Below are 25,765 nucleotides of genomic sequence, written 5' to 3'. Positions count from 1 at the left end.
ATGTATAAGCATACATACATTGAAACATGTATATTACCATATGTGAAACAGATCGCCAGTCCAGGTTCGATGCATGAGACAGGGTGCTCAGGGCTGGTGCATTGGGATGACCCTGAGGGATGGGAAGGGGAGGGAGGTGGGAGGCGGGTTTAGGATGGGGAACACATGTACACCCATGGCTGATTCATGTCAATGTACGGCAAAAACCACTACAATACTGTAAAGTAATTAGCCCCCAATTAAAATAGATAAATTAAAAAAAAAGTATACATACAGACTTAGATCAATTAAGAACTTATGCATTTCAAAGACAGGTAACTGGGAAATATTTTTTAGTTTAAAGTGGTTGAAAAAAAAATAAAATAAAGTGGTTGAAGTGAGGGCAGAAGACATGGAGGCAGTTACGTGGAGAACTCTCACAGTGGTCCAGGGATCAAAAACATGGACAATGTGGTGATGTATATGGGCAGCGGTGGTGCTGGTGCCACTCTATAATTTTCTAAAAGCTTCTGGAAATAATTTCAAAATAAAACCAGAACTTGATAAATTTCCTAGGATGAGATAAAGAAGATGAATATGTTAAACATGAGAGTGGCTCCCCTCAGCTAAGCTCCTAAAGGTAGAACATATGATAGCTTCCTTCTGGAATGTGACAGAACTGCTACTTCACACAGAACTTTATAGTCAGCTTTCAATAGCAGCAGAGACTCAGGAAGTAGAGCCCACTGGTGACAAAGAGGTGTTTTAGTTGGTTAAATTGATATCTTCATCTCTAACTCTACCTTTCCAAGGTACAGCCTTTACTTAAATTGGGTTACTGACATCATTACCCTTTTCTCACATTTTTTTTTCTTATCAGTTCAGTTCAGTCGCTCAGTCGTGTCTGACTCTTTGTGACCCCATGAACCGCAGCACGCCAGGCCTCCCTGTCCATCACCAACTCCCAGAGTCAACCCAAACCCATATCCATTGAGTCGGTGATGCCATCCAACCATATCATCCTCTGTCGTCCCCTCCTCCTCCTGCCCTCAATCTTTCCCAGCATCAGGGTTTTTTTAAATGAGTCAGCTCTTTGCATCAGGTGGCCAAAATATTGGAGTTTCAGCTTCAGCGTCAGTCCTTCCAATGAACACCTAGGACTGATCTCCTTTAGGATGGCCTGGTTGGATCTCCTTGCAGTCCAAGGGACTCTCAAGAGTCTTCTCCAACACCACAGTTCAAAAGCATCAGTTCTTCAGTGCTCAGCTTTCTTCACAGTCCAACTCTCACATCCATACATGACCACTGGAAAAACCATAGTCTTCACTAGACGGACCTTTGTTGGCAAAGTAATATCTCTGCTTTTGAATATGTTATCTAGGTTGGTCATAACTTTCCTTCCAAGGAGTAAGTGTCTTTTAATTTCATGGCTGCAGTCACCATCTGCAGTGATTTTGGAGCCCAGAAAAATAAAGTCTGACACTGTTTCCACTGTTTCCCCGTCTATTTCCCATGAAGTGATGGGACCAGATGCCATGATCTTCGTTTTCCGAATGTTGAGCTTTAAGCCAACTTTTTCACTCTCCTCTTTCACTTTCATCAAGAGGCTCTTTAGTTCCTCTTCACTTTCTGCCATAAGGGTGGTGTCATCTGCATATCTGAGGTTATTGATATTTCTCCTGGCAATCTTGATTCCAGCTTGTGCTTCTTCCAGCCCAGTGTTTCTCATGAATATAAGTTAAATAAGCAGGGTGACAATATACAGCCTTGACGTACTCCTTTTCCTATTTGGAACCAGTCTGTTGTTCCATGTTCAGTTCTGTTGCCTCCTGACCTGCATATAGGTTTCTCAAGAGGCAGGTCAGGTGTTCTGGTATTCCCATCTCTTGAAGTATTTTCCACAGTTTATTGTGATCCACACAGTCAAAGGCTTTGGCATAGTCAATAAAGCAGAAATAGATGTTTTTCTGGAACTCTCTTGCTTTTTCCATGATCCAGTGGATGCTGGCAATTTGACCTCTGGTTGCTCTGCCTTTTCTAAAACCAGCTTGAACATCTTATACATCGAAGGAAATTTTTGCTCCTGTGTTCCTTGTCACTTGGGAAATTCTCTCATCACTCTCCTCATTATATAACCAAAGTCAAGTAATGACTGAAATGCTCTCTGGTTGGAGTGCCAAGAAACACCTATGGGAGAAAGTCTAGTGATTGCTGTACTAAAGACAAGGCTGGTGAGATCTCTAATGAGCTTGTGGTATATACTGTCAATACCCTCTATATAAACAGAAATGAGGACAGAGCCTAGATTTACAGCTGGCTCCAAAAACTGAAACAATAAAAAGCTTAGGAGCCAATAATAGTTATTTTCTCTTTATTTACTTCTGAATATCCAAAAAACATGTTGAAAGATATTTGATAAAACTCTTTAAGAAATCAGAATGCATGGTTCTTTCATAACCTATAAAATTTATCTTTGAAGTCAAAACTGAGCAAGTAAAACACCAGAAGCACTGCCACTAACTCTAAATGTTAACTAAAGATGTCCACCATCATGCTCAATCATGTCCGACTCTTTGTGATCCCATGAACTGTAGCCTGCCAGGCTCCTCTGTCCATGAAATCTTCCAGTCAAGAATACTGCAGTGGGTTGCCGTTTCCTACTCCAGGGAATCTTCCTGAAGCAGGGATCCAAATGCGTCTCTTGCATACCCTGCACTGGCAGGCGGATTCTTTACTCCTATACCATCTGGGAAGCTCTGTCCATCATTACCGTTGTTATTTAACACTGTTCTGAAGACTGAGGTTAATTAACTAAACAACAGATAGATATAAGACGGATAGAACTGGAAAAGAAGCAAAATTATAATTTTTACATGATATACAACTGGAAAATTTAAATCAATGGAAAAACTTACAAATAATGAGAGAACATTAACATGGCAGATAAATGATAATGATAATGAGGATGAAAACTTACAGAGTGTTTACTATGTGCCAGCAATGTTCTGAATATACTATCTAATTTAATACTCCCAATAATCCGATGAAGCATGTAAAATTATTAATCTCTGTTTGATGGATAAGCAAACAGGTCATACAGTTGGTATGGCAGACCTGGGTTTTGAAATTCTAATCTATTCTAAACAATGTAGCTGTTTACCACTACATTAAACTGTTTGTAAAGCCAGCATCTTTCTTTATATATAACCAGCTAGAAAATACAATGAAATAAAATATCCTAATAATAATGGCAAGAGAAAGGTTAAAATAGTAATAAGCCAAACAAGAAACACATAAGAAATAAAACACCATAGAGAAACTACAAGACATGAATACATAGAAAGGCATATCCTAATTTTGGAAAATATAAAACTCATTATTGTATATCAATTTTTTCTACTTTTTATAAACTTAATCACAACATAAATACCAAAATGATATTTTTCCCAGGGGAGGAGGGAAAACGACAAGCCAATTCTACAATTCATGTAGAAACACAGTGCCAAACGTATGATATAGTTATAATTTTAATAATCTCTTGGTACTAGTACTGGGAAAGAAAGAAACTGAAACAGATGAATATAACTGAAAATAGGATTTGGAAATGGGTATAAGTACATGTAGGAATCTAGTTTTCCATAAGAGGGCTATTTGAATTCACTGGGAACCATTTAGTTTATTCAAGAAAACAAACATTAATCTTAAACTATTTCAAGTATCTATTTAATAAGCATGAAAGTTTAAAATGCATTAATTAAATGAAGTCTGTCAGGATTCTAATCTATTCTTTGCTAATGTTTGTTTTACTTAATTTCTATAGGATTTAGGAGCTGCTGCTGCTGCTGCTAAGTCGCTTCAGTCTTACCCGACTCTGTGAGACCCCATAGACGGCAGCCCACCAGGCTCTCCATCCCTGGGATTCTCCAGTCAAGAACACTGGAGTGGGTTGCCATTTCCTTCTCCAATGCATGAAAGTGAAAAGTGAAAGTGAAGTCGCTCAGTCGTGTCCAACTGATAGCAACCCCATGGACTGCAGCCTACCAGGCCCCTCCGTCCATGGGATTTTCCAGGTAAGAGTACTGGAGTGGGTTGCCATTGCCTTCTCTGGATTTAGGAGCAGTAACCTATAATTCACATAGACATATCTGGAATAATTCCAGTTTAGTTGCTCATTTTGGCTTTGGGGAGAAATGAAGAAACAAATAAACTTTAACATTAATTCTCTAGGAGATATGAGAATATTTCAGATAAAAGTTGCCTTTTCTTTTTCATTATTCACCTTTATTTGTTAGCACATATACAAATTGGGTTTAACAAACTGAAATTTTGGTAGTATATATCATATAACAAGGCTTGTTTATTTATTTTGCATAGTTTATAGGATATCCTGGAAGGATAGCTGAAAAAAAACAAGACATTTAAACCCTGGGATTGTGAAAATCATTAGACTCACAGAATCCTGTGTGTGTCTCTTGTTGCTAGCCCTTCTGTAGAATAGCGCCAGAATCCGTTTCTCTTTAAATGCCATGGAATGTCACTGATACATGCAATGACATCCCTGGACTTTGAGTATGCATAAGAAAGATCTCAGTGCAAGAACCCAGATATTCATTAGCAAGTTGGAATTGTGCTACCTGTGCCCAACAGTCTTCATGAAGAAAATATATTCGATAGACTTAACTAGTGAAAAAACACTGCTTTAGGAACTGTCTCAAATCCATACTGAACTAAATCAAACTGCAAAGGAACAAAAACTGTCACCAGCATAACCTTCCTGTCAACTGCAATGTAGATATGCTAATGCCATGTCAAAGTCTTACCCTGATGTCTGTGGGGAAGTATGCCGTGGCTCAGATCAGTCCAGCTGCTGGCCTGGGCCTATTCTAAACAGGGTATTCTACCCTAAGTCATGACAAGTGTTATTTTCACCAAAGATGACAAGACTTCTTATTTATTTTCTTCTTTTGTGTTTTCTATCAAAAGCTCCATCCTCAGTACCCTCCTATCCCAAACTTGTAAACATCTCTTTTTCTTCCCAAGATCCAACCCTACAATCCAACCTTCCTCAGTACAGTACGCTCAAGAAATCTAGTGCTCCTTCAGTCATTATTTGATTCTTGTCTGGCTCTGGGCATTTTTCTGCCCTTGTTTCACTCACTGAATTAAGAGGGCACTGCTCCATTCAGAACAGACCGTGAACACCGAAGTATCTACAGTCAGAAAAGTGGCATTTACTAATTTAATGATTTAGCAAAAGAAGACCCAGGGATTTCTATAACTCAGAAGAAGATATATCTTTAATATGCAACTGGAATTTTGATTTCTCACACTTCACAAAAAAGGGGCAGCAGTAAATGTTGAAGATATTCAATATGTAAATATTTCAAGTTTTAGACTGCTGCAGTGAAGCAAATGGAGTTTTAAAATGAGAAAAAATATGAACGGTCAATGACAGAAAGCAATGGCAAACATGTACCACTAAAATGATCAGTAAAATGTATGCTATGAAGGAAAAGTAGATGCAGTTAACATGCCTGATGAATAATGAGTTGTGGATTAATGCTTTGTTCAACTGAGAGTTCACTAGTAAAACCTTATTTGTGGTAATTACTTCAACTAAATACATGTATATTGAGAGCACACTATTTCCTGGCCATTGAACTGGGCCCTGGGGATCTTTAACGCACATGTAAATTATCAGAGATGTATCTTATTATTTCATTTCTTAAGAGGTTACGATGCATCAAGCATTATACTAAGCAACGGGAACACAAAAATCATTAAGATGCAGTTCTTACTCTTCACGAATTTAGTTTAATAAAGGAAATATAGGCACATATAGAGACTGAATAATCTGGCACCCTCATGATCATGCTAAATGGATTAAAATATAGTGTTAGGCTATTATAAATGACTAACAAGATAAATTATAGGTACAGAAAACAATCAGCTATATTAATAAACCCTAAAGAAAAACAAATACTATGGATTTCAAAAATAGGAAGCCTTTACCTATTACACTTCATTTGCCTTATTATGTTAATAGATACAGCTTTGCCATGTAATTTTAATCCAGCCAGTCCTAAGTGTCAGACTCTGACAGACTACTCAGTGTGAGAAGTTCACTTCCTTAACCTCAGAAACAAGTTCTCATTAGCTCTATCCAATCTGGAGGAGTTCTCGCTTTGACTAACAGAAGGAAAAGTCTGACTTAGCTTAGAGAGGGATCAAAGATATTCTCCTTCTGAGGATCGGCTCTGTTTAGGAATGACTGTTCTTATCAAGATTCCCCTTTTAACATTAGAGAGACTTCAGAAGTCTTGCTGGAGTCGTTTTTGTTCTCTCACCTAACCAAGATATTTCTTGCCAAGGACTCTGAGCTTCCCCTAATACAATTCTTCTCTGTATAAAGTCTCATAATTAATTAAAATATAGTACTAATGAAACCAACTTAAATTAGAGTTTAAGAATATGCTTCCCTGGCTTTGCCACTTCTTTTGGATCTACTTTTCCTGTTTCTTCCTTCAGCAACTTACAGCTACATTTTATAAATATGAAGTCATACATTTTTCCTCATGATGTTTACTACAGAGTAATTTTTGGGAGCACTAAATTCATCACTTAAATAAAATGTAACAATTAAATACAACTTGCACACACACAATACCATGATATCAATAGTTAACAAGAAGAAATGATCTTTGTTTAGACTATAGAATTCAAGAAAGGTATGTTCAAACTAAAAGGATATTAAATGTATAAGCAGAAAAACTGTAATGAGTAATTTAAATTTTAATTTCAAATCTGTGTATTTAAGAACTCCTTTATTTCACTGTGAATAATTTCAACGACCCAGTTTCTTTCAACTCTTTACATACTTAATATTCACAAAGTCACAATATGTGTGTTATAAAATTTTAGCCTCTGCATAACCTAACACTCCAGAACATTAATGGTGGAACTCCATAGTGTTGCAAGTTCCCTCCTTAGCAGAGGAAATGTGGCCTCTTCCAGTGAACCTGCTCTTTACCAAAGCAGAGTATGCTTTGGAAAGAGTAAGTAAAGCAAAATTAGGTGAATATGGAACATTATTTTTATTTTCCATAAATCTTTAGAATGGTGTTGAGATTTCTCATGGTAATAAAAAAGAAATTATCTTCTTTACTTATATAAACTCTATCAATCTTCCAAAAGCTAGCTGAAATAAAATGACTTGATAGGGACAATCAATCAATATCTAATATACATAAGGGATCATGTAAGTGGTTAAGAGAAATATCTACTTGTGCTGTACTAATAGGTTCTGATTATTTTCTAGATACTCTAGAATTTTTATTGGAAATGTATTCTTTATTTGAAGAGTAAAAAAGAAGTTGTTTATTTTATTTTTTGGTTTATTTTTAACTTCTACATAGTAAGAAAACTGTTTTTGTTTCTATTACTTTCTTTTTTATTTTATTTTATTTCTATTACTTTTTGCCAGCCCAAGAGGTGGCAAGAATACACAGAAGAACTATATAAAAAAGGTCTTAATGACCTGGATAACCACGAGGAGGCTCAGATGGTAAAGACTCTGCCTGCAATGCAGGAGATGCGGGTTCAATCCCTGGGTCAGGAAGATCCCCTGGAGGAGGGAATGGCTAGAGAATCCCATGGACAGAGGAGCCTGGCAGGCTGCAGTCCAGGGGTTGCAGAGTTAGACATGACTGAGCAACTGACACTTTCTTTCACACACTCTCTCTTTTGTACCTCACATTCAATGAGTCAGCAATATCTGTTGGTTTTTCTTTAAAAATTAATACTTACTATTGTAATAGTAAGTTTGTATATCTTTAAAGGACAGAACAGCCTGGTCAGCTAAAGTCCATGGGTTTGCAAAAGAGTCAGACACCACTGAGTGACTAAACAACAAAAACAACACTCTTATCATTCCATTCTATGTATAGTATCCTTACTGTTCCCCTAACATTCAAAGCAATGCTACTACCTTGCACTTGCAAGATGGAACATTTTTCCTCAGGAAATATATATGGCTCACTCTCTCACTTCTTTTAGGTTCTCTTCCCAAATGTCTCCTTATTAGATAGATTTTCTTTGCTGCTACTGCTGCTGCTAAGTCACTTCAGTCGTGTCCGACTCTTTGCGACCCCATAGACGGCAGCCTACCAGGCTCCCCGTCCCTGGGATTCTCCAGGCAAGAACACTGGAGTGGGTTGCCATTTCCTTCTCCAGTGTATGAAGGTGAAAAGTGAAAGGGAAGTCGCTCATTCGTGTATGACTCTTCACGACCCTATGGACTGCAGCCTACCAGGCTCCTCCATCCATGGGACTTTCCAGGCAAGAGTACTGGAGTGGGTTGCCATTGCCTTCTCCGAGATTTTCTTTGAGTCTCTCACATAAAATGGTAACTCTTCTCTAATGTTCTCCAGACTCCCACTTCTTGGCATTTTCCATTGTCCTTTTCCTCTTCTCCTTTTAAAAAATGAAATATAGCTGGAATACAATATTATATTGGATCAAGGTGTACTAGACAGTGATTTGACATTTGTAGATATTATGAAACGATCAGTACTGTAAGTCTGTGAATTGAAACTTGTTCAGTCATATCCAACTCTTTGTGACCCCAAGGACTATACAATCCACAGAATTCTCCAGTCCAGAATACTGGAGTGGGTAGCCTTTCCCTTCTCCAGGGGATCTTCCCAACCCAGGAATGGAACCTAGGTCTCCCGCTTTACCAGCTGAGCCACAAGGGAATACAAGAATACTGGAGTGGGTAGCCTAACCCTTCTGCAGGGGATCTTCCCGATTGAGGAACTGAACCAGGGTCTCCTGCCTTGCAGGTGGATTCTTTACCAACTGAGCTATCAGGGAAGACCATAAGTCTACTAGCCATCTAACCCTATACAAAGTTATAAAAATATTATTGACTACATTCCTTATACTGTGTATTATATCTCCATGGTTTATTTATTTTATAACTGGAGGTCTGTATCTTTTAATCTTCTTCACCTATTTTACACACACCGCTCTGCCACATCCTTCTCCTCAGGCAACCACCTGTTTGTTCTCTGTATTTGTAAGTATGGTTTCACTTTGTTCTGTTATTTTTTTGTCTTTTAGATTCAACATATAAGTGAGATAATATGATATTTTTCTTTCTCTGGTTTATTTCACTGACCAAAATACCCTCATGTTTCATCCATGTTGTTGCAAATGGCAAGATTTCAATATTTTTTGTCTCAGTAATACTCCATTGTGTGTGTATGAAAATACCACATCTTTATCCATGTATCTATTGATGGACACTTAGGTTGCCTCCATATCTTGGTTACTATAAATAATGCCGCTAAGAACACTGATGTGTAGATATTTTTTTCAAATTAATTTTGCTTTCTTCAGGTAAACACCCAGAAGTGAAACTGCCATAGATCATATGGCCATTCTATTTTTAATTTTTTGAGGAACTTTTCTGTTGTTTTCCACAGTGGCTGGTCCAATTTACATCTCACCAACAGTGCACACAGGTTCCCTTTCTCCACATTTTTGCCAATTAATTATTTGTTGTCTTTTTGATGATAGCAATTCTAACAGAATGCTGCTGCTGCTGCTAAGTTGCCAGTATGAGTGTATATCAAATTGGGGTTCTGATTTACAGTTACCTGATGATTGGTGATGTTGATCATGTATTTGTTAGCCATCTGTATGCCTTTGGAAGGGCTTCCCTGGTAGCTCTGACAATAAGGAATCTTCCTGCAGTGTGGGAGGCCCAGGTTCAATCCCTGGGTCAGGAAAATCCCCTGGAGAAGGGAATGGCAATACATTCCAGTATTCTTGCCTAGAGTATTCCATGGATAGAGGAGGCTGATGGGCTACAGTCAACGGAGTCGCAAAGAGTCAGACATGACTGAGCAACTAACATATACTTTATGGCTTTGGAAAATGTCTATTCAGGTCCTCTGCCCATTTCTTAATCGGGTTGTATGTTCTTTGATTTTGAGTTGTATGAGTTCTTAGTGTAATTTGGATATTAATCCCTTACTGAATATATAGTTTGCAAATATCTTCTCCCATTCATAAGACTGCCTTCCCGTCTTATTGATAGTTTTCTTTGTTGTATAACAATTTTTCAGTTTGATGCAGTCCCATTTTTTTCTTATTGTTTAATTTCCACAATGGCACCTAAATGCCACTAAATGTTCGACAACAGATGGATGGATAAAGAAAGTGTTGTGTATACGTATATGATGGAATATTACTCAACCATTAAAAAAGAAATCCTCCCATTTGTAACAACAAGGATAATCCATAGGATATTATGCTAAGTGAAAGACAAATACCACATGATCTTACTTATAATGTAGACTCTAGAAAACACACTAAATGTTTACTTTTTTTGCTTACTGTCGGTATATCCTTCACTAAATGCAAATTTTGAATGTAGGCACTCTTAATTCAGTAACTTGAATGACATCTGTTTAACAGTATGTATTCAGACATATTGTTGAAAAACAATGCATTTTTACATTATTTTTCTTTACGGTTGAAATATAAAAAGAATGAAATAAATTCTAAACAAAAGTGAATCAAAACTTGAATATTCTTCATATAGCAACATTTTATGTAAATAATACATTTTTCTCTTTCATTCTTAGTATTGTTGTTGGGAATAATATATCAGATTTATGAGTATACAAAAAAAGTTAGTTTGTATTACAAAGTTTTAGCAAATTGACCCAGTACTCTGACACTTATCATAATTAGCAACATATTAAGGGACTTGGGGTTTAGTGACATTCAAACTATTAAACACTTTAAACAAAAATCTCATGTCAGATGAGAATGTAAGGGCAAAGATTTAAAACTACTTATTCAAAGTTAAAATAAACAGCAATTTTCCTTAGTAAAATTTCACTTAATCACAAAATGGAAGTTTCACATTACTTGAGCTGTCACTCTTCCTTTTTGAGCTTTTAAAATCAACTACTTCTCAATCGTTTTGTTTCATTGAGGAATTAAAATGTAGTGGACAAATAGCATAGAATATGAGTGACATCAGTGAGAATGGCAAAGTAAGAATCTCAGAAGAGCTGCTCCTTCAAAACACAATGAGAATACTGGCAGAAATTATCAAAATAAACTTTTTAGAATTCTGGAAGTTTAACAAAGGTCTGTCTGCTGCAATCTATAGAGTATGTAGTCAAAAGAAACATCTGAATTTCAGTAAGAATGTAAGATTTGTGGAGTTTTAATTTTCCCTACTCTCATTTCCCTCTCCTCAGTTCCACAGTCACCTTAAAAACCAACAGTCTCACAAACCAGAAATCTAGCAACCACTGGACAGGACAGAATGGTTTTAGAGCTCCCCAAAACTGTCATTTCAGCAGGTTATGATTACTTGACCTATCTTCCAGTTTCCTAGAAACCTCTCCTTACAATGCTTGCCTTTATTTGACCTGATTCACAACCCTCTCTGTGCAAAGAGACACTTCTCTGAAGATATCTGTCAAAAAGAGTCAGCAGCAATTGTTTAATGTTGTGGCTGCCTGAAGTGGCCATAACAGTAGAAGCAAAGAATAAGCTGACAATAAAAATAAAAACAGTAAAATTAAAAGCTGAGGAATTCAACGTCCACAGGGGAATCTGAAAGTGCTAAGAGAATCCTGGGAATCTAGAAGTCTGTCTATGCACACACAGGATGTTTGCATGCATAGGAAAGACCTGAGAAGGCCTTAACTAAGTTCTCACCTTTGGCTGGCCTCAAGACCTGAACCAGTTGTATGAATACAACATCCTAGGAGAGAGCTATGTTAAAAGAACATAAGTGATTATTGTATTATGAACAATAAAGATGCTAAAGTGTATTAATATAATATCCATCTTCTTTTATAGTTTATAAATTAAGTCAAGCAAATACATACCAGATCTGTTTTTGGAGGATCTGGACACTCAGTGGGGAAATAAGGTGTTGAACTTCTGACTCCACTGCTATCAGATGTTGGCTTTGGAGGTTGAGCATGCTGCCTATAAGTAGCACTTTTAGGAGTCCAACAAAACAGGTTGATTGATTCTCGCACACAGCGTTCAATGTCAATTTCTAGATAGAAAAAAATTAAAAAAAAAAAAAGCAAATATAGAAGCTATTGCTCTCTTTATGTAAGAACCACAAGTTTTCCTAAATACATATGCACAAATATGGCTAAAATGAAAACTAATTAGAAAAGATGTCAGTAAAATGTAATATGGATATTAATCAACATATGATTAGAATGGTAGAGGGTATCTGGTATTATTATGTAGACACATGATACATATATAGAGTATATTTCAGTATATCATTATTCAAAAAGTTAAATATATTAATCATACATTCTTGTTAGAGAATCTGCTTCTTTAACTTTAATAATATTTTTACTTTCTCAAATTAAAAAATTGAGTAGAAAGAAGGCTGGAATTTGGGAGTGGGCAAACAAAAGACTCAGATTTAATATACCATGATTTCAAGTAAAGGGTACTAACAGTTTCACTTCCACTTATTACAGAAGATATAAAATAATCAGGACAAAAATTAATCAAAATCTAAATTCAGTATTTATCCTTTTAAAAAGAATTTCTTGATTTAAGTGCAGAAAAGTTTAAGTGAGGTATCACATATACAGAAATAAAATGCACCCAATTAAAAATGATAGAAAATATTTTCAAAGAAAATTTTCTTTTCTTTTTCTGATCTGAAAGAAATTTAAACACCTTTGATACAGAGGTAATATACATAGGAAATTTATTACAATGCTAAATTATTGTGTGTGTGTTTCAATAAGACTGCAACCCATGAGGAGATTAATATTAACATTCCTGATGGAGAGTAAAGCTGTAACTCTATGGGGAAATGGAGTTATCACAGAAAGGCAGTAGAAATTGAAGAATTTGGCTAGGATGAAAGAGTTTAGCATGGACCAGCTTTTTCCTTTCTATATTCCTAATATAGTAAAAGGTAGTTATCATCATTTCCTCTGTAAAAGTCCAATAGTGTCAATTCAGATAAGCAATGGAGAAAAATACATCAAATCCCTTACAGAGGGATAAGGTCCCTATTTCCCTTTTTGGAATGAAGTGCTTACATATAAAGGAAAAAGGAAATAGGCCCTTAAATTGATTCTGTGAATGGTGCATGAGTCATGCCTTATAGAACTGTCTGCTTTTATAAGGTGGAAAACTCTTAGAGAAGGGCACAGAAATGGACACTTATTGAACATCTATTATGTGACAGGTGTTGTATGCTTTCACTGCTGCTGCTAAATCGCTTCAGTCGTATCCGACTCTGTGTGACCCCATAGACGGCAGCCTACCAGGCCCCTCCGTCCATGGGATTTTCCAGGCAAGAACACTGGAGTGGGTTGCCATTGCCTTTAGACAGGTAATGTAATCCCCTGATTTCTGTTGAAGATGAAGAAATTAACACGTAATGAAGTTAAGTGATTGAATGTGTTAAGTGTTGTTACCACCAGTAGAATCTCTGAAGTTAAAAGGATTATAAGGCATCTTTCACTTCCCAATTTATTTAGATTTGGGAAACAATAGCCAGCAGCTCTAGAAAGACCAGTTATTCAATTAAACATTGCTTTATCTGCTCTTAGTGATGCTTGCGAACTTCACAGTTGGTTATTTCCATTGCTGCACAAAGAGGTCAGATTTCATCACCACCATATGCTATTCCTAACATAAAATCTATAAAACAAGAGTTAAACATGTTTTGAAGCGTGGGCCCATTTATTTGAGAAATTGTCAATAGGAAATGTATTCTTCTAAAAAGCTCTTTAACATCATCAACTTAATATTCCACAAAGAGAAGAATACAAACACGAATGAGAAGAAAAATAAAAGTTCAGATACATTCCTCTACTTCACTTGAGACAGAAGAGATATGTTCAATTCATTTTAAAACATTTCCAATTAATATCGTTAAAAACTTGCAGCTAAAGAGAGAAAACTCTGTCATCTTAAAAAAAATTTTTATCTACTTCACACTGTTTAATTTCCAAAGGAAAAGAATTTTGGACCATAAATTTTGCATCCGTAGTGCTCAAATCAGTTTGACACATCTGTCACCCATTAAAAGCTTGAGGTCAAATTACTGATGCAGATGAGAGGTTGTAGTTCAGTCCTTAAATCACTGGCATGGAAAAGTCATTTATATCTGCTTCCAAAACACCCTACCAATACCATAAAAGGTTTACAGGGAATCGTGAGAATTCACTGGCATCCACCCCAATTTGAGCCTGATTATTACTACTGGCAAATATCCCATTCTCCATTCTCTTGACCCATGTCATCCTTCCATCTCAAAATCCTTCCAAAGTACTTTATCATAACCAAAATATTATGAAAAGTACTTTATAAACTGTACATTAAAATATGCAATTATTCTTTTAAAAATAACCTCTCATCCCAGAGCACTACTACATTCTACCTTGCATTCTCATTTTGATATAATGCATTTGTGAAAAAGTATGCACCCTGGATTATGCTTTCCCAGGTTTGATTCCAAGCTCCATGAGGTACACTCAGAAAAATAACTTTTGTAAATCATAGTTTACCTATCTTATCCATTACTATTGTTCCCTCTCATAAATACTGAACTATTTTTAAAATTATAAAATGCAACTCATGTTACATTTGGGCAAGGGTAGGTGGAAAAGATCTCTCTCCTGAAGCCCTCCATTCTTTTGCTTTAATGAGTATGAACTGCTTTCCAGATAGAGTGAACAGCTGTTTACATGGCACTTCTCTTTACCATCACCTAATTCCCTCTACATTTGATCCCTAATTTGGGCATTAAGATATTATTTTCTCCCTTTTGATTTACTGCATCATTTTGGTGGAACACATTTCCCAGTAATTTTTAAGAAAGGATGCACAGGAAGCAAATTATTTTGGAATTGTCCATGTTTTTAATATATTTATTCTGCCTCTGACTGATAGTTGGGCTAGTCATAAGACTCTAGGATTGATTTATTTTTCTTCAGAGTTATGTAAGGCAAGTGCTCTATTGTCTTTCTTCTGAGAAATTTGATGCAATTTTGATTTAAGATCACATATATGTGATTTTCTTCTTTTCTGTAAACCTTTAGGAGTTCTGGTGTTCTGAAATTTCATAATGATGGTCTTATTATAATCCTTCAGTTGCAGAAAAAGTTATTGTGTATTATCTGTAATAATTTTTCACTTTTTTCCTTCTCTCTTCTTTCATTAGAAGAATCCTGAACATCCTGAATAGATTTTCTAATAATTTTGCCCTTTCCTCTTACTTTGCATCCGTATTTTTCTTGTATTCTCTGAGGGCTTTCTTAAGTTTTATCACCCAACTCTTTCATATAAAGCTGAATGCATTTCCACATCATTTTTAATTTCCAGTAAGTATTTTTTGTCATATTAATACTTTAAAAAATCCTGAATTTTCATAGCTATTTTATCTTCTCATAATTGCTTTTCTGAGGATATTCCTTTATTCAGTAGGTGCTATTCTGTGTTTTTTTAGCTGGAGACTTTCCCCAGAGGTTTGGTGGTATTTAAAAGAACAGCACTAAAAATTATATTGGAAGTTCTGAATATGTGGGCAAGGCTTTGTTACTGGTGGATTCACTATAGGTAACTTGGGGATATGGTCATTTGTTAGAAGATCCCCAAAAGTAAGGTATTCCTCTTTTGGGGAACATTATATTTCTCCAGAGAATTATTCTTTAACCTGTCTAAACTAATCCTTGCCAGTATTCTAGGAACTGACCATGGAGAAGACTGGATATTGTAACTGTAGACATTTCCGCTCTCTGGCTCTTGGCTATGCTGCTGATTCTGAGTTTCAAGTCTTTTACGATTCTGCTACTCCAAAGAATGTACCTCCAAATTTACTGTTTCTATGGTCATGTTTTGTAAAATGTGCAAAAGTAAAAATATTTAAATCACAATCAGTGAAAACTTGTCTGTCTTTATACCAATTTCAACTCCATTACACTTCCTCTTGTGTTGGACAACATAGTGGCTGTGAATACTCTGATATAATTAAGCTAAACTAGAGATATATTTAGTATGGTTTAATGGGTATTTTTCTGTTATGTTAAGTCACTTTTGGGTATTGACATAGATTTCCTCCTTGGTCAAGTCTAGCTAGACTCTTCTAAGCCTTTCTTCAACTATGTCTCAATCTTGGCCTAAAAAGTTGGCCTGAACAAAACTCTCAACATAATATATAGCAATTCAAGGTCACATCCCTCAGATGACCCTAACACCCTATGAACGCCTCCTTGAGAAAATCAAGGCTGCCAGAAGAATTTACTATTTGTTCCAGGAAATAACTGAAGATAGGGTCCTTGTCTGAAGATAGGTACCTCTGTGGGAAGGTAGGAGCCTAAGTTTGGTGTCTATTAGTAAATGCAGATGTACTTCACATGGACCCAATGCTGTCCTTCACATATTTTACAGTTTTTCACTTCACACTGGGGTATTTTTGCAATAGTGTAATACTGATTAAAACCTGTGCTTACCACTTTAATTAGTGTCTGGCATTGCTTATCTTTGACAATATAGTAAAGTTATTGCTAACTCTAGAAATGACTTCCTGGAATATCCCCAATCCCTACTATATAGGAGCAATGTGAATGTGTGTTCTAGAACCAAAAGTTTATGTGCAGGAAAAACATAGTTGACATGTACACAGCCAAAAATAAGACTGAAAATTCGAAACATTAAACATGTGAAACTGTAAGCAGAGAATTAGGTTCTCTTCGATGCCTGATCAAAAGAGAAATTCTTTCCTTCTAGAAATATACTTCAATAATGCTATATACACAATTATAGGTGCACCATTAACTTTTTCTTTTTTTTTTGACAGGAACTTCACAAAAAAATAGCATTCCTGTGTTTACAGGAAACAAACTTGCAGCAAACAAACAGAAGCCACACCTGAGGTAAGTGATATGTTTTATGCATTACTATTATCAATATTAAAAAACAAAGTTCAACCAACTAAGCCTGTGAAAAGGCTGATTATTCATGTTTTCTATAGAAAATAATATACAACTACTGTTATATGAATCAATGAATAAGAAGCAAAAGAGGAGGACAAATACAGAGATATGTCAGACATTTAATGAATAAAAATATTATGCTATTTTTGTTTTGTAATTTGTTGTGATCTCCTCACTCATTCTAAATATTCTTTTAAAAGCCTAATTTTATATTGTCGTTTTTAACCCCTCCTTAGTCAGGTGACTTAATGGAACCAGGAAGTAATACTACATGGAATTAATATAATTCAAATTAAAAGTGTTAGTCATAGTTACAGGGTACCATTGAATCCCCTTTAAATAGTTAGGCAAAAATGCTCTGGGCCAGTACAAGAATGATAAACCAGTAATAAGATTAATTATACACATACATATATGTACACATTACATACACACACACATAAATATTTGTCGAATGAAGGACTGAGCACATTTTATAAGTACAATCTTGGTTATGCAGTCTGAGGGGGAAATGATGGTACAATACATAACTGGGCTCCTACTTTACTTCACTCAGACTTTCACATCCCTGATATGTGTGCATGTGCTTACTGGCACATTTTGCTAAGCATCTATCATCTCTGCTGCTTAGCGCCTACAATGAAGTGAGAAATAAAATAGGAAATGCAATAAGCATTACTGACACACAGATACTTAAACTGTTTTCTATTCTTAACATAACTGTCTTGATCATTTAGCAGTTGAGTAGATACATATTATGATGCAAAGCAGCTGGTGTTGCTAATAGAACACAGCTCACTTCAGAAAAAAAGAACAATGTAGCAGCTTGGAAGACCCAGCACCAGCTCAGCAGTAGCCATCCTTTTCTCCTTTTCTTTTATACTTAACACTGAATCCAAAACAAAACTGGAAATCTGATTCTTTCTTGGCAATAGAACCTTGTATTCAAGCTCAATAAGCATTTTTTCATATGACTGATACATGCTTTTACTGAAGGACTGATGGTTTACATTTTTCAAGGTAATCCAATGTAGATTTTTAAAATAAAAGTATGAAAATTTTGGTTATTTCCTCTATGTTATAATAATATTTACTAACTAGCCTATAAGCATATGGCATATTATTCCTCTTCATTTTCTCTGATCTTGTTTATTGGTTTGTTTTCTGTTTGACTCGGCGCACTCACACTTAGAGGGGATATGTAGTAAGGAGTTATTTTCCATTCTGTTGAGGATCATCATTTAAGATAATGCAACAAGAACACATCAGATTACAGTGGACCCTTGAACAACATAGGTTTTGAATTGCATGGGTCCACTTACACATAGATATTTTTCAATAGTAAATATCCCAGTACTATACTATCCACGGTTGGTTGAATCTGTAGATGCAGAAGCGTTGATACTGAGGAAGAGTGGATGTGGAGGAACAGCAGATACAGAGGAACTGGTATGCAAAGGACTGATGGTAAATTATATTTTGATTTTCAACTGTGGCAAGCAAAGGCACCCCTACCTCTGCGTTGCTGAAGGGTTAACTGTACTTTCATTTTTGTATAGTGATACAAGGTTAGGTGCCTCCCAGGTGGCACTAGTGGTAAAGAACCCACCTTCCAATGCAGGAGATGCAAGAGACACTGGTTTGATCCCTGGCTTGGGAATATCCCCTGGGGAAAAAAAATAGGAACCCACTCCAGTATTCTTGCTTGGAAAATCTCATGGACAAAGGAGCCTGGTGGGCTACAGTCTATGGGGTCTCAAAGATCAGGATACAACTGAAGCGATAGCACATACACATGCAAAAGGCTAGGTAGAAGACTGGAAAGAATGCGACCCAAAAGTATTATTACATTTTAAAGTAACAATGACATATAGAACAATATATGTTAAAAGTCATTCTAGGTATGATATATATATACTCATTTTGGTCCTTACATTATTATTTTCATTATCCACCAGCAGTATATATGGGGGAAATTTTAACCATAACTTCTGACTTTTAAAGATTTCTGAGGTTGACTACTTTTAAGATACTTCAGAAGTGTAAAATGTTCTGTATATTTTAAAAATACTTTAAAAACCTAACACACACATAAATACTCAACAGTAAAACAAAAACAAACAAATTCCATCATTGAGGTCCTGAAACAAAGTACGTTTAATACCTGATTGAGACTGCAAGATAATTTTTGGACTACTCAAAAAAATTCAGAGAGCAGAATCCCTGTCAATCATAAAAAAAGACTGCTTTACTATGGAGAAGAGTCTTCCTATGGAAAAGAGCCTTGAAACCTTGGGACCAACTTTAAGGTGTATTACGACTCTAATCTACTCTCAGCTTTCAAGGTAAGTAGAAAATTCTGATCAACCCTAACTTTATTTTTCATTATACTTCTGAATACATAAGAAACCTTTAACTTTATAAACTATTTGCTGCTGCTGCTGCTAAGTCGCTTCAGTCGTGTCCAACTCTGTGCGACCCCATAGATGGCAGCCCACCAGGCTCCCGTCCCTGGGATTCTCCAGGCAAGAATACTGGAGTGGGTTGCCATTTGCTTCTCCAGCGTGTGAAAGTGAAGTGGCTCAGTCATGTCTGACTCTTCACGACCCCATGGACTGTAGCCCACCAGGCTCCTCCGTCCATGGATTTCTCAGGCAAGAGTACTGGAGTGGGTTGCCATTGCCTTCTTCATATAAACTATTTATGTATTGCAAAATTAGTGATGTGCTAAGAGCAACAATTAGCTCAGTGTTAAAGGAATTTATCCAGCTTCCGAAAAACAGCTTACAATTTGAATATTTACAATTTATTCTACTGGTTTTGTGTTTTTTCATAGACATTTATTTTCAGCTTGGAAGTATTGTTTTCTAACATCTGCTTTCATATTTTCCCCTTTTCCATACAATAATACAGTATTCCCTTCCCAACAAGGAGATAACTTAAGTAAGATTTTGAAAATACATTTTCATGATTTTCATTTCACTGACTACGTGATCATGTCAATAAAAATATATTACTCTTTCATCTCTCCTTAACCCATTTAAATTCAGAAGAATTTAATCTTTCATCTAAATCTTAATGTTAACATGTAATTTCTATGGGTGGGGGTAAAATCTCCATATTTAATTTCCAATATGATTGTCCTTTTGCAATTTCATGAAGATGTGCTTAGAAATAGACATGCATTAACATTACATAGCTACAAGCAGAAAATGTAAACAATTATGGATTCTCAGCTTCAGGTAAAACAGTATAAAATCTTAGAGGGCTGACAATACAAAACCTTCACTGAATAACTGGGTACTATTATTGCTCTATTTTTTTCATCTCATCAGCTCTCCTCAAGCCAGAATAAAAGGAATTATGGATACCTACTGAGAATACTCATGTTAAGAATCCTTTGCCTTTTGCTCATTATAGAGCTTCTTGAAAGGAATGTTCAGAGACTAGAATGCACCTCAAATATCAATACAGCATTCTATTTTGGGAATGCCGTACTGAAGGAAAAGTATCTTTTCAAGGATACTTTTCATTCTTTTAAAAACAGTGAGAAGAAAGAAAATACCTCTACAGATATATTTGAAAAATATCCCTAATGTGGCCTAAGATCCTGCTTGATCACTCTCTTTTCTAACCACCTTCCTCCTTGCACCAAGGATACCACTCCAGTTCCTTGAGTTGTTTGGGGCCTTTGCAGCACTTTCTTTCCTCTGTCTAGAAGATGCTCCCCTCTCTCCACTTCTTACTTCCCAAAGTCAATTAATTTCAGATATTACCTTTAGTATCACTCTCTTAGAGAAGGTTCTTTACCTCCCTCAGACTGGGTAGTGTTCTGTAATAAATTCCTACTGCTTTCTGTAGCACTTATCACCATTATAACTATTTATTTAATAAAGGGGTCACAAGTATAGTTTTAAAAAATCTGGGCCACTGTTTACAATTGGGAAATTATACATAAATACTATAAAAACCCTATTTAATTTATACTTATCCCTAAATGAAAGCAAGAAATTATTCACTGAACCCTATCCAAAAAAAAAAGGAAAACCCGGATCAGTTCTTATTGATCTTCTTTCCTACTTCACTACCACAGGGATTGTCACCAGTACCTTAAATCTACGATTTCATAAACTAAATTGAATTTCCTCCTCACTCTCATTATCATTGATTTTCAGTTTCATCTTGTGGAAAAACAGGAAAATAACAAGACACAGCTTTAAGGATTCAACAGACTTTAGTACTTTGCTCTATTTCTTAGTTTTTAATAACTTTAATAACTTTTCTCTCAGTCTCAAAATATGTGCATGTTATTTGAAATAAATGGCTAGGATTTCTCAGCATACATCTTAAACAACCTGGTACATAACTGTGTTGCTCAAAATACGTGTGATTTTCATGACATATTCTATGCTATGCTAAATAACAATAAAGACTGCATTACAAAACTGCTTTAAGTCAAAAGGGATACGTACCCTTGCTGAGCTACAATATTTTTGAGGAACCAGTGAAGTGCTACATGATAGACACTACCAGTATTTTTCATGTATGTGTTGAATCCTACCGTAAATTATGTAGGTAATACTGAGATAACATCTTAAAGTTTTATTTAAAATGTTTTAATTAAATTTCTGTAATAAAACATACATCAGACAATTAAGATGTTTCAACCAACTGCTGATTTCTTCCTGCAAAAAGGATTTACTTTTCACACGTTCAAGTTCCTTCAATATACACAGTATTTCCTTCAAAATACTTTATACATACTTATTTTTTTCTTTCAGAGGTAAAGTAAATATTTTAATCTCTGAGGGTAAGTGAAGTGTTCTTCCATACAGATTTCCTAATTTCTTTTATAGATTCTCTAAGAAAAACTTCTTTCTTACTTTAAAAGATTCCTATGCTTGAAGATGTTCAGAGGTACAAAGTTATGCATTCTGGGAATTTATTTCAACCACAATCACATAAATATGCTGAATTAATTTTTTAACTGTAAAAAGGATATACACCAACAAAGCAAAAAAGCAATTAAACATTTCAGCTATTAAAAATCCACTCTAAAATTATGACCATTTTGGTTTTAGTCAGATTATCATATTCATCTTGGGAACTGCTTAGATGTATCCTCAAAAATATTATTTTGTCAGCCAGATGGACACAACAGCAGAATAATATGGCTGAAGGCTGACTACCTCATCCTGTAGTTGGTTTTAACGGTGGTAACTTTGGAAACTACACTCTTAACACCAGTGGCCAATATCCAGTACTGAATGGTGCTATGAAAAACCCAGTATTTTTTCCAAAATACCCTACTACTATTTTGAGATTGTGTAAAAAATGCCAAATATACTGGTCTCATGGTTATTTCCTTTAGTACTTAAATGACACACATACCAATACATGTTAAGAACTTCCAGCAAAATTTTCTAGCACCACTTGTACCTCCTTGGAATGTGATATCACACTATATCATTTACTAAAGGGGACAGAATTTGGAAGCAGTTTTTGGCAAAAATAATAATGCCTTTCTGCTGTGTTCTCTCTTCAAGAATTAAAAGGTTAGTACAAAGTTATGGAAAGGAGGAAGAAAAGAGAGGGAATTTACAAAGACTGAATGTCATACATTCTTTGTATGTTTAAAGTATTAAATGCTACACATATTTTAAAAAATAGTTATGAGTATTTGGTATCAGGTTTTGTGTCAAGTACATTATGCATATTATCTGCTGTGTTCATTTTAACGCTAAAACATATTTTTAGCTCCATTTTGCTAAAGCTTTCCTAATGTATAGGATTTTCTTTCCAAAGAGATTAACAACTTGTTCATGTTCACACAGCTAATATATGCCAGAGTTGGGGGGTGAACTCTCATCTATTTCACTCTACATATCACTCTTCTCAGCAAGAGAACCATACTGAAAGTTTCCAAGATCACACAGGTAGTGAGTGGAACAGTTAGGACTCAGACTCTTATGTCTTGACTCCAAAGACTGTGCTTTGTATCCACTAGACTATGTTGTCCCTGAGCGATGAAAAGAGATACTCTGCTTAGTCATAATATGCATACATACATATACAATGAAGGCTTACTTGGCTTCTCAGGCAATTCCTCAATTGCTTTTGTTAATAAGGAAATCAATATGATTGATATCAGTCTCAATAATCTATATAAAAAGCCAAACGGGGTGATTGCTTCATTTATTCTACCAATAGGAAAGCAGTCACGATGGAAAGGAATAAGTGAGGAAAATCATAATAATGATGAGAACATTAATAATAATAATCACTTACATAGCTCTTGCTCTTTGCAAGGACTGCTCTAAGTTGTTCAGAGGCACTGATTTACTTAGGACAACAATCCTGTGCGGTAGGTACAATTATCATTTACATAAAATCAGGGGTAAGGAAACAGATACAAAGAGGCTGAGTCAGGTCCCTAAGGTTACACATGAAAGTGGTAGAGCTAGTATCTAAAACCCAAGTGATCTGGCTCTACATTCCATGCTCTTAGTCACTAGGCTTTTGGACCTCTCTTTGTAGAAAGAAGCAACTAGAATGGGACAATAAAAAAAAAAAATGCAAGGGCATTTTGTTTTCAAGGTTACCAACTGGATGGTGATTCCATTACATTACTGTCAACAGATATTTTGAACAGTGAATTTGCTAATCTGCTTCAGAAAAGAATTTAGCTAAATTTGTTCTGACTGCTTACTTATGTTTTTAAACACAGTTAAGTGAGGACTTCAGTAAAGCACAATATATTTAAAGAGTTCAAATTAATGTTTAATTCTAACCTATCTTTATCTACAAAGTCTATCTCAAGAATTAAGGTAAAATTCCCTTTCACTTTTCACTTTCATGCATTGGAGAAGGAAATGGCAAGCCACTCCAGTGTTCTTGCCTGGAGAATCCCAGAGATGGGGGAGCCTGGTGGGCTGCCATCTATGGGGTCACACAGAGTCGGACACGACTGAAGTGACTTAGCAGCAGCAGCAGCATAGAGCTAGCCTATCCTTTCTCTTTTTTTTGCAGTCTTAAAAAAAATTTTTTTTTCTTTCAAATATGTCCTAAGTTTATGCCACATAATATTTTGATTAGAAAAGGCATATTCAGTGTGTTTGTATGTATATTAATCCAGATTCACTTTGTAGGCCTTCCCATGACCACTTCTGAATTTCTTCAAGCATCAGGTATAGTGAGGGGGCTCAACATGATGAAAAGAGATATCTTTTAGATCTAAGTAGGAAAGACATCCCAAATAAGTGCACTGTGATTAAAAGTAAAAAGAAACATAGGTGTACTTAAGGGAAAAGTTTACATTTAACCCCTCTGTCCTTTTTTTTTTAAGTCACATTTTTTCTTATAAACTTTTTCTTTCCCAACTGGAATCATATACAGTGGCCAAGTAAATGATGTGCCAGAATAATGGCACTGAGGACCCATGCAAATCACATCAATAGAAGGCATCCTATCCTACTTTCAAAACTAAGTAGTGTTTTCCTTTTCAATGAGTCAGTGCTAACCAACATATATTCTTACTTTCTGATTTCAGGAATAATGACTTTATTTTAATGTATAAGCAGAGTTACCACTAATCTGCCTGTTCAATATGAAAATAGATTCCTTCACCAGTGTATAGCTGGAACATTTATGCATGTAATTGGAAAGGCAAGAAATTTGCTTTACTTAAAAATGCACAATCATCATTTCTAACATGTATTTTTTAGACATGACCAGAAAAATTCCTTTCATCCTAATCAATCATCCTCTGTTTACTTTGGCAAGTTAGGAACAAGAGGAAAACATCTACACAGTTACAGACAGTATTTGTAGTTTGTGAAACTAGCTTTTTTTGGGTAACTGTTCAACATCAATACAAAAACCAGAGATAACTTGATTTACATTAAGAATCTCCCAGAAAAAAAAAAGAACTAAACTACTATTTGTTCATATAAGAAGTTATCAACTTTAATTAAAGTTTGGTAAGTTAGGAAGCTGATGGTGATACTTTTAGTTTGGGAGGAAAGTAGAAAGAGAAGTTTTAAACAAATCCCATAATGTTTCTTAGTTTCTCAACAAGGATGAAGATTTTTCAACAACAGAAAAATGCTGAAATACCAGGTATAGATCAGCCACGAAAAATAAAAACTGGGGTAGGCAGCAGTTTATTATTCCTTTTGAGAGTACTTATTAAATATAAAATCTTAAGATATCTTTCTTTTACTCTTTGATTTTTTGAAAAATTTATCTCTTGGATAATTTTAAGTGTGTTTATTTTCAGTAATCACTTTGGTTGCCTGCAAATATGAAGAATAGCAATAAACTCATAGATGGGTTGGATCCAAGGAAATGCAATTTGAAATAGAATTTTTCTACTTGAAAAATACTTTGGTTTCTGCAAAAATGTAGTTAAGTTTTTTTTTTCTGCCACAGATTATTATATCCTATGTAACCATATTACTTCCATCTTTTCAGCTATAGTATAAAAGCTTAAACTATACTTGCATTCTATATTTCTACACTAACCATTCAACTCCTAGACTTACAAGTTCCTCACTTATGAATACAATATATAACTTTACTTACTATCCAGCATAACATAGAACTCCCCTGGAGTATGATTTGCTCTCTCAAGAGGACAGTGTTTCCTTTCTTTAAACTATTAAATAGTTAGCAAGTTAACTATGGATAGGAGAGACCAACGTTCCATGTGAATTACATCTTTGTAAAAACTTGGGTTCTCAAACACCTTCCCAAGTGGCCTTTAT

At 35.4% G+C, this 25,765-nt stretch overlaps 1 protein-coding gene across 4 annotated transcripts in view; it reads right to left on the bottom strand.

Annotated features, from left to right (window-relative positions):
* Positions 1–25,765, bottom strand: part of TBCK (TBC1 domain containing kinase) — a 209,918-nt gene that overhangs the window by 67,282 nt on the left and 116,871 nt on the right. For 2 of the 4 annotated variants that reach the window (XM_061419450.1, XM_061419449.1), the window contains exon 23: positions 11,901–12,076. In XM_061419450.1, coding sequence (XP_061275434.1) covers positions 11,901–12,076 — 176 coding nt within the window. Of the gene's footprint in view, positions 1–1,387; positions 2,823–8,243; positions 8,452–11,900; positions 12,077–25,765 lie in introns of those variants that run through there. The other 2 variants (XM_061419452.1, XM_061419451.1) reach the window with 2 other exon arrangements.

Source organism: Bos javanicus, chromosome 6, assembly GCF_032452875.1.
Source record: "Bos javanicus breed banteng chromosome 6, ARS-OSU_banteng_1.0, whole genome shotgun sequence".
Classification (NCBI taxonomy): Eukaryota; Metazoa; Chordata; class Mammalia; order Artiodactyla; family Bovidae; genus Bos; species Bos javanicus.
This window is presented reverse-complemented; position numbering and strand designations above follow the sequence as displayed.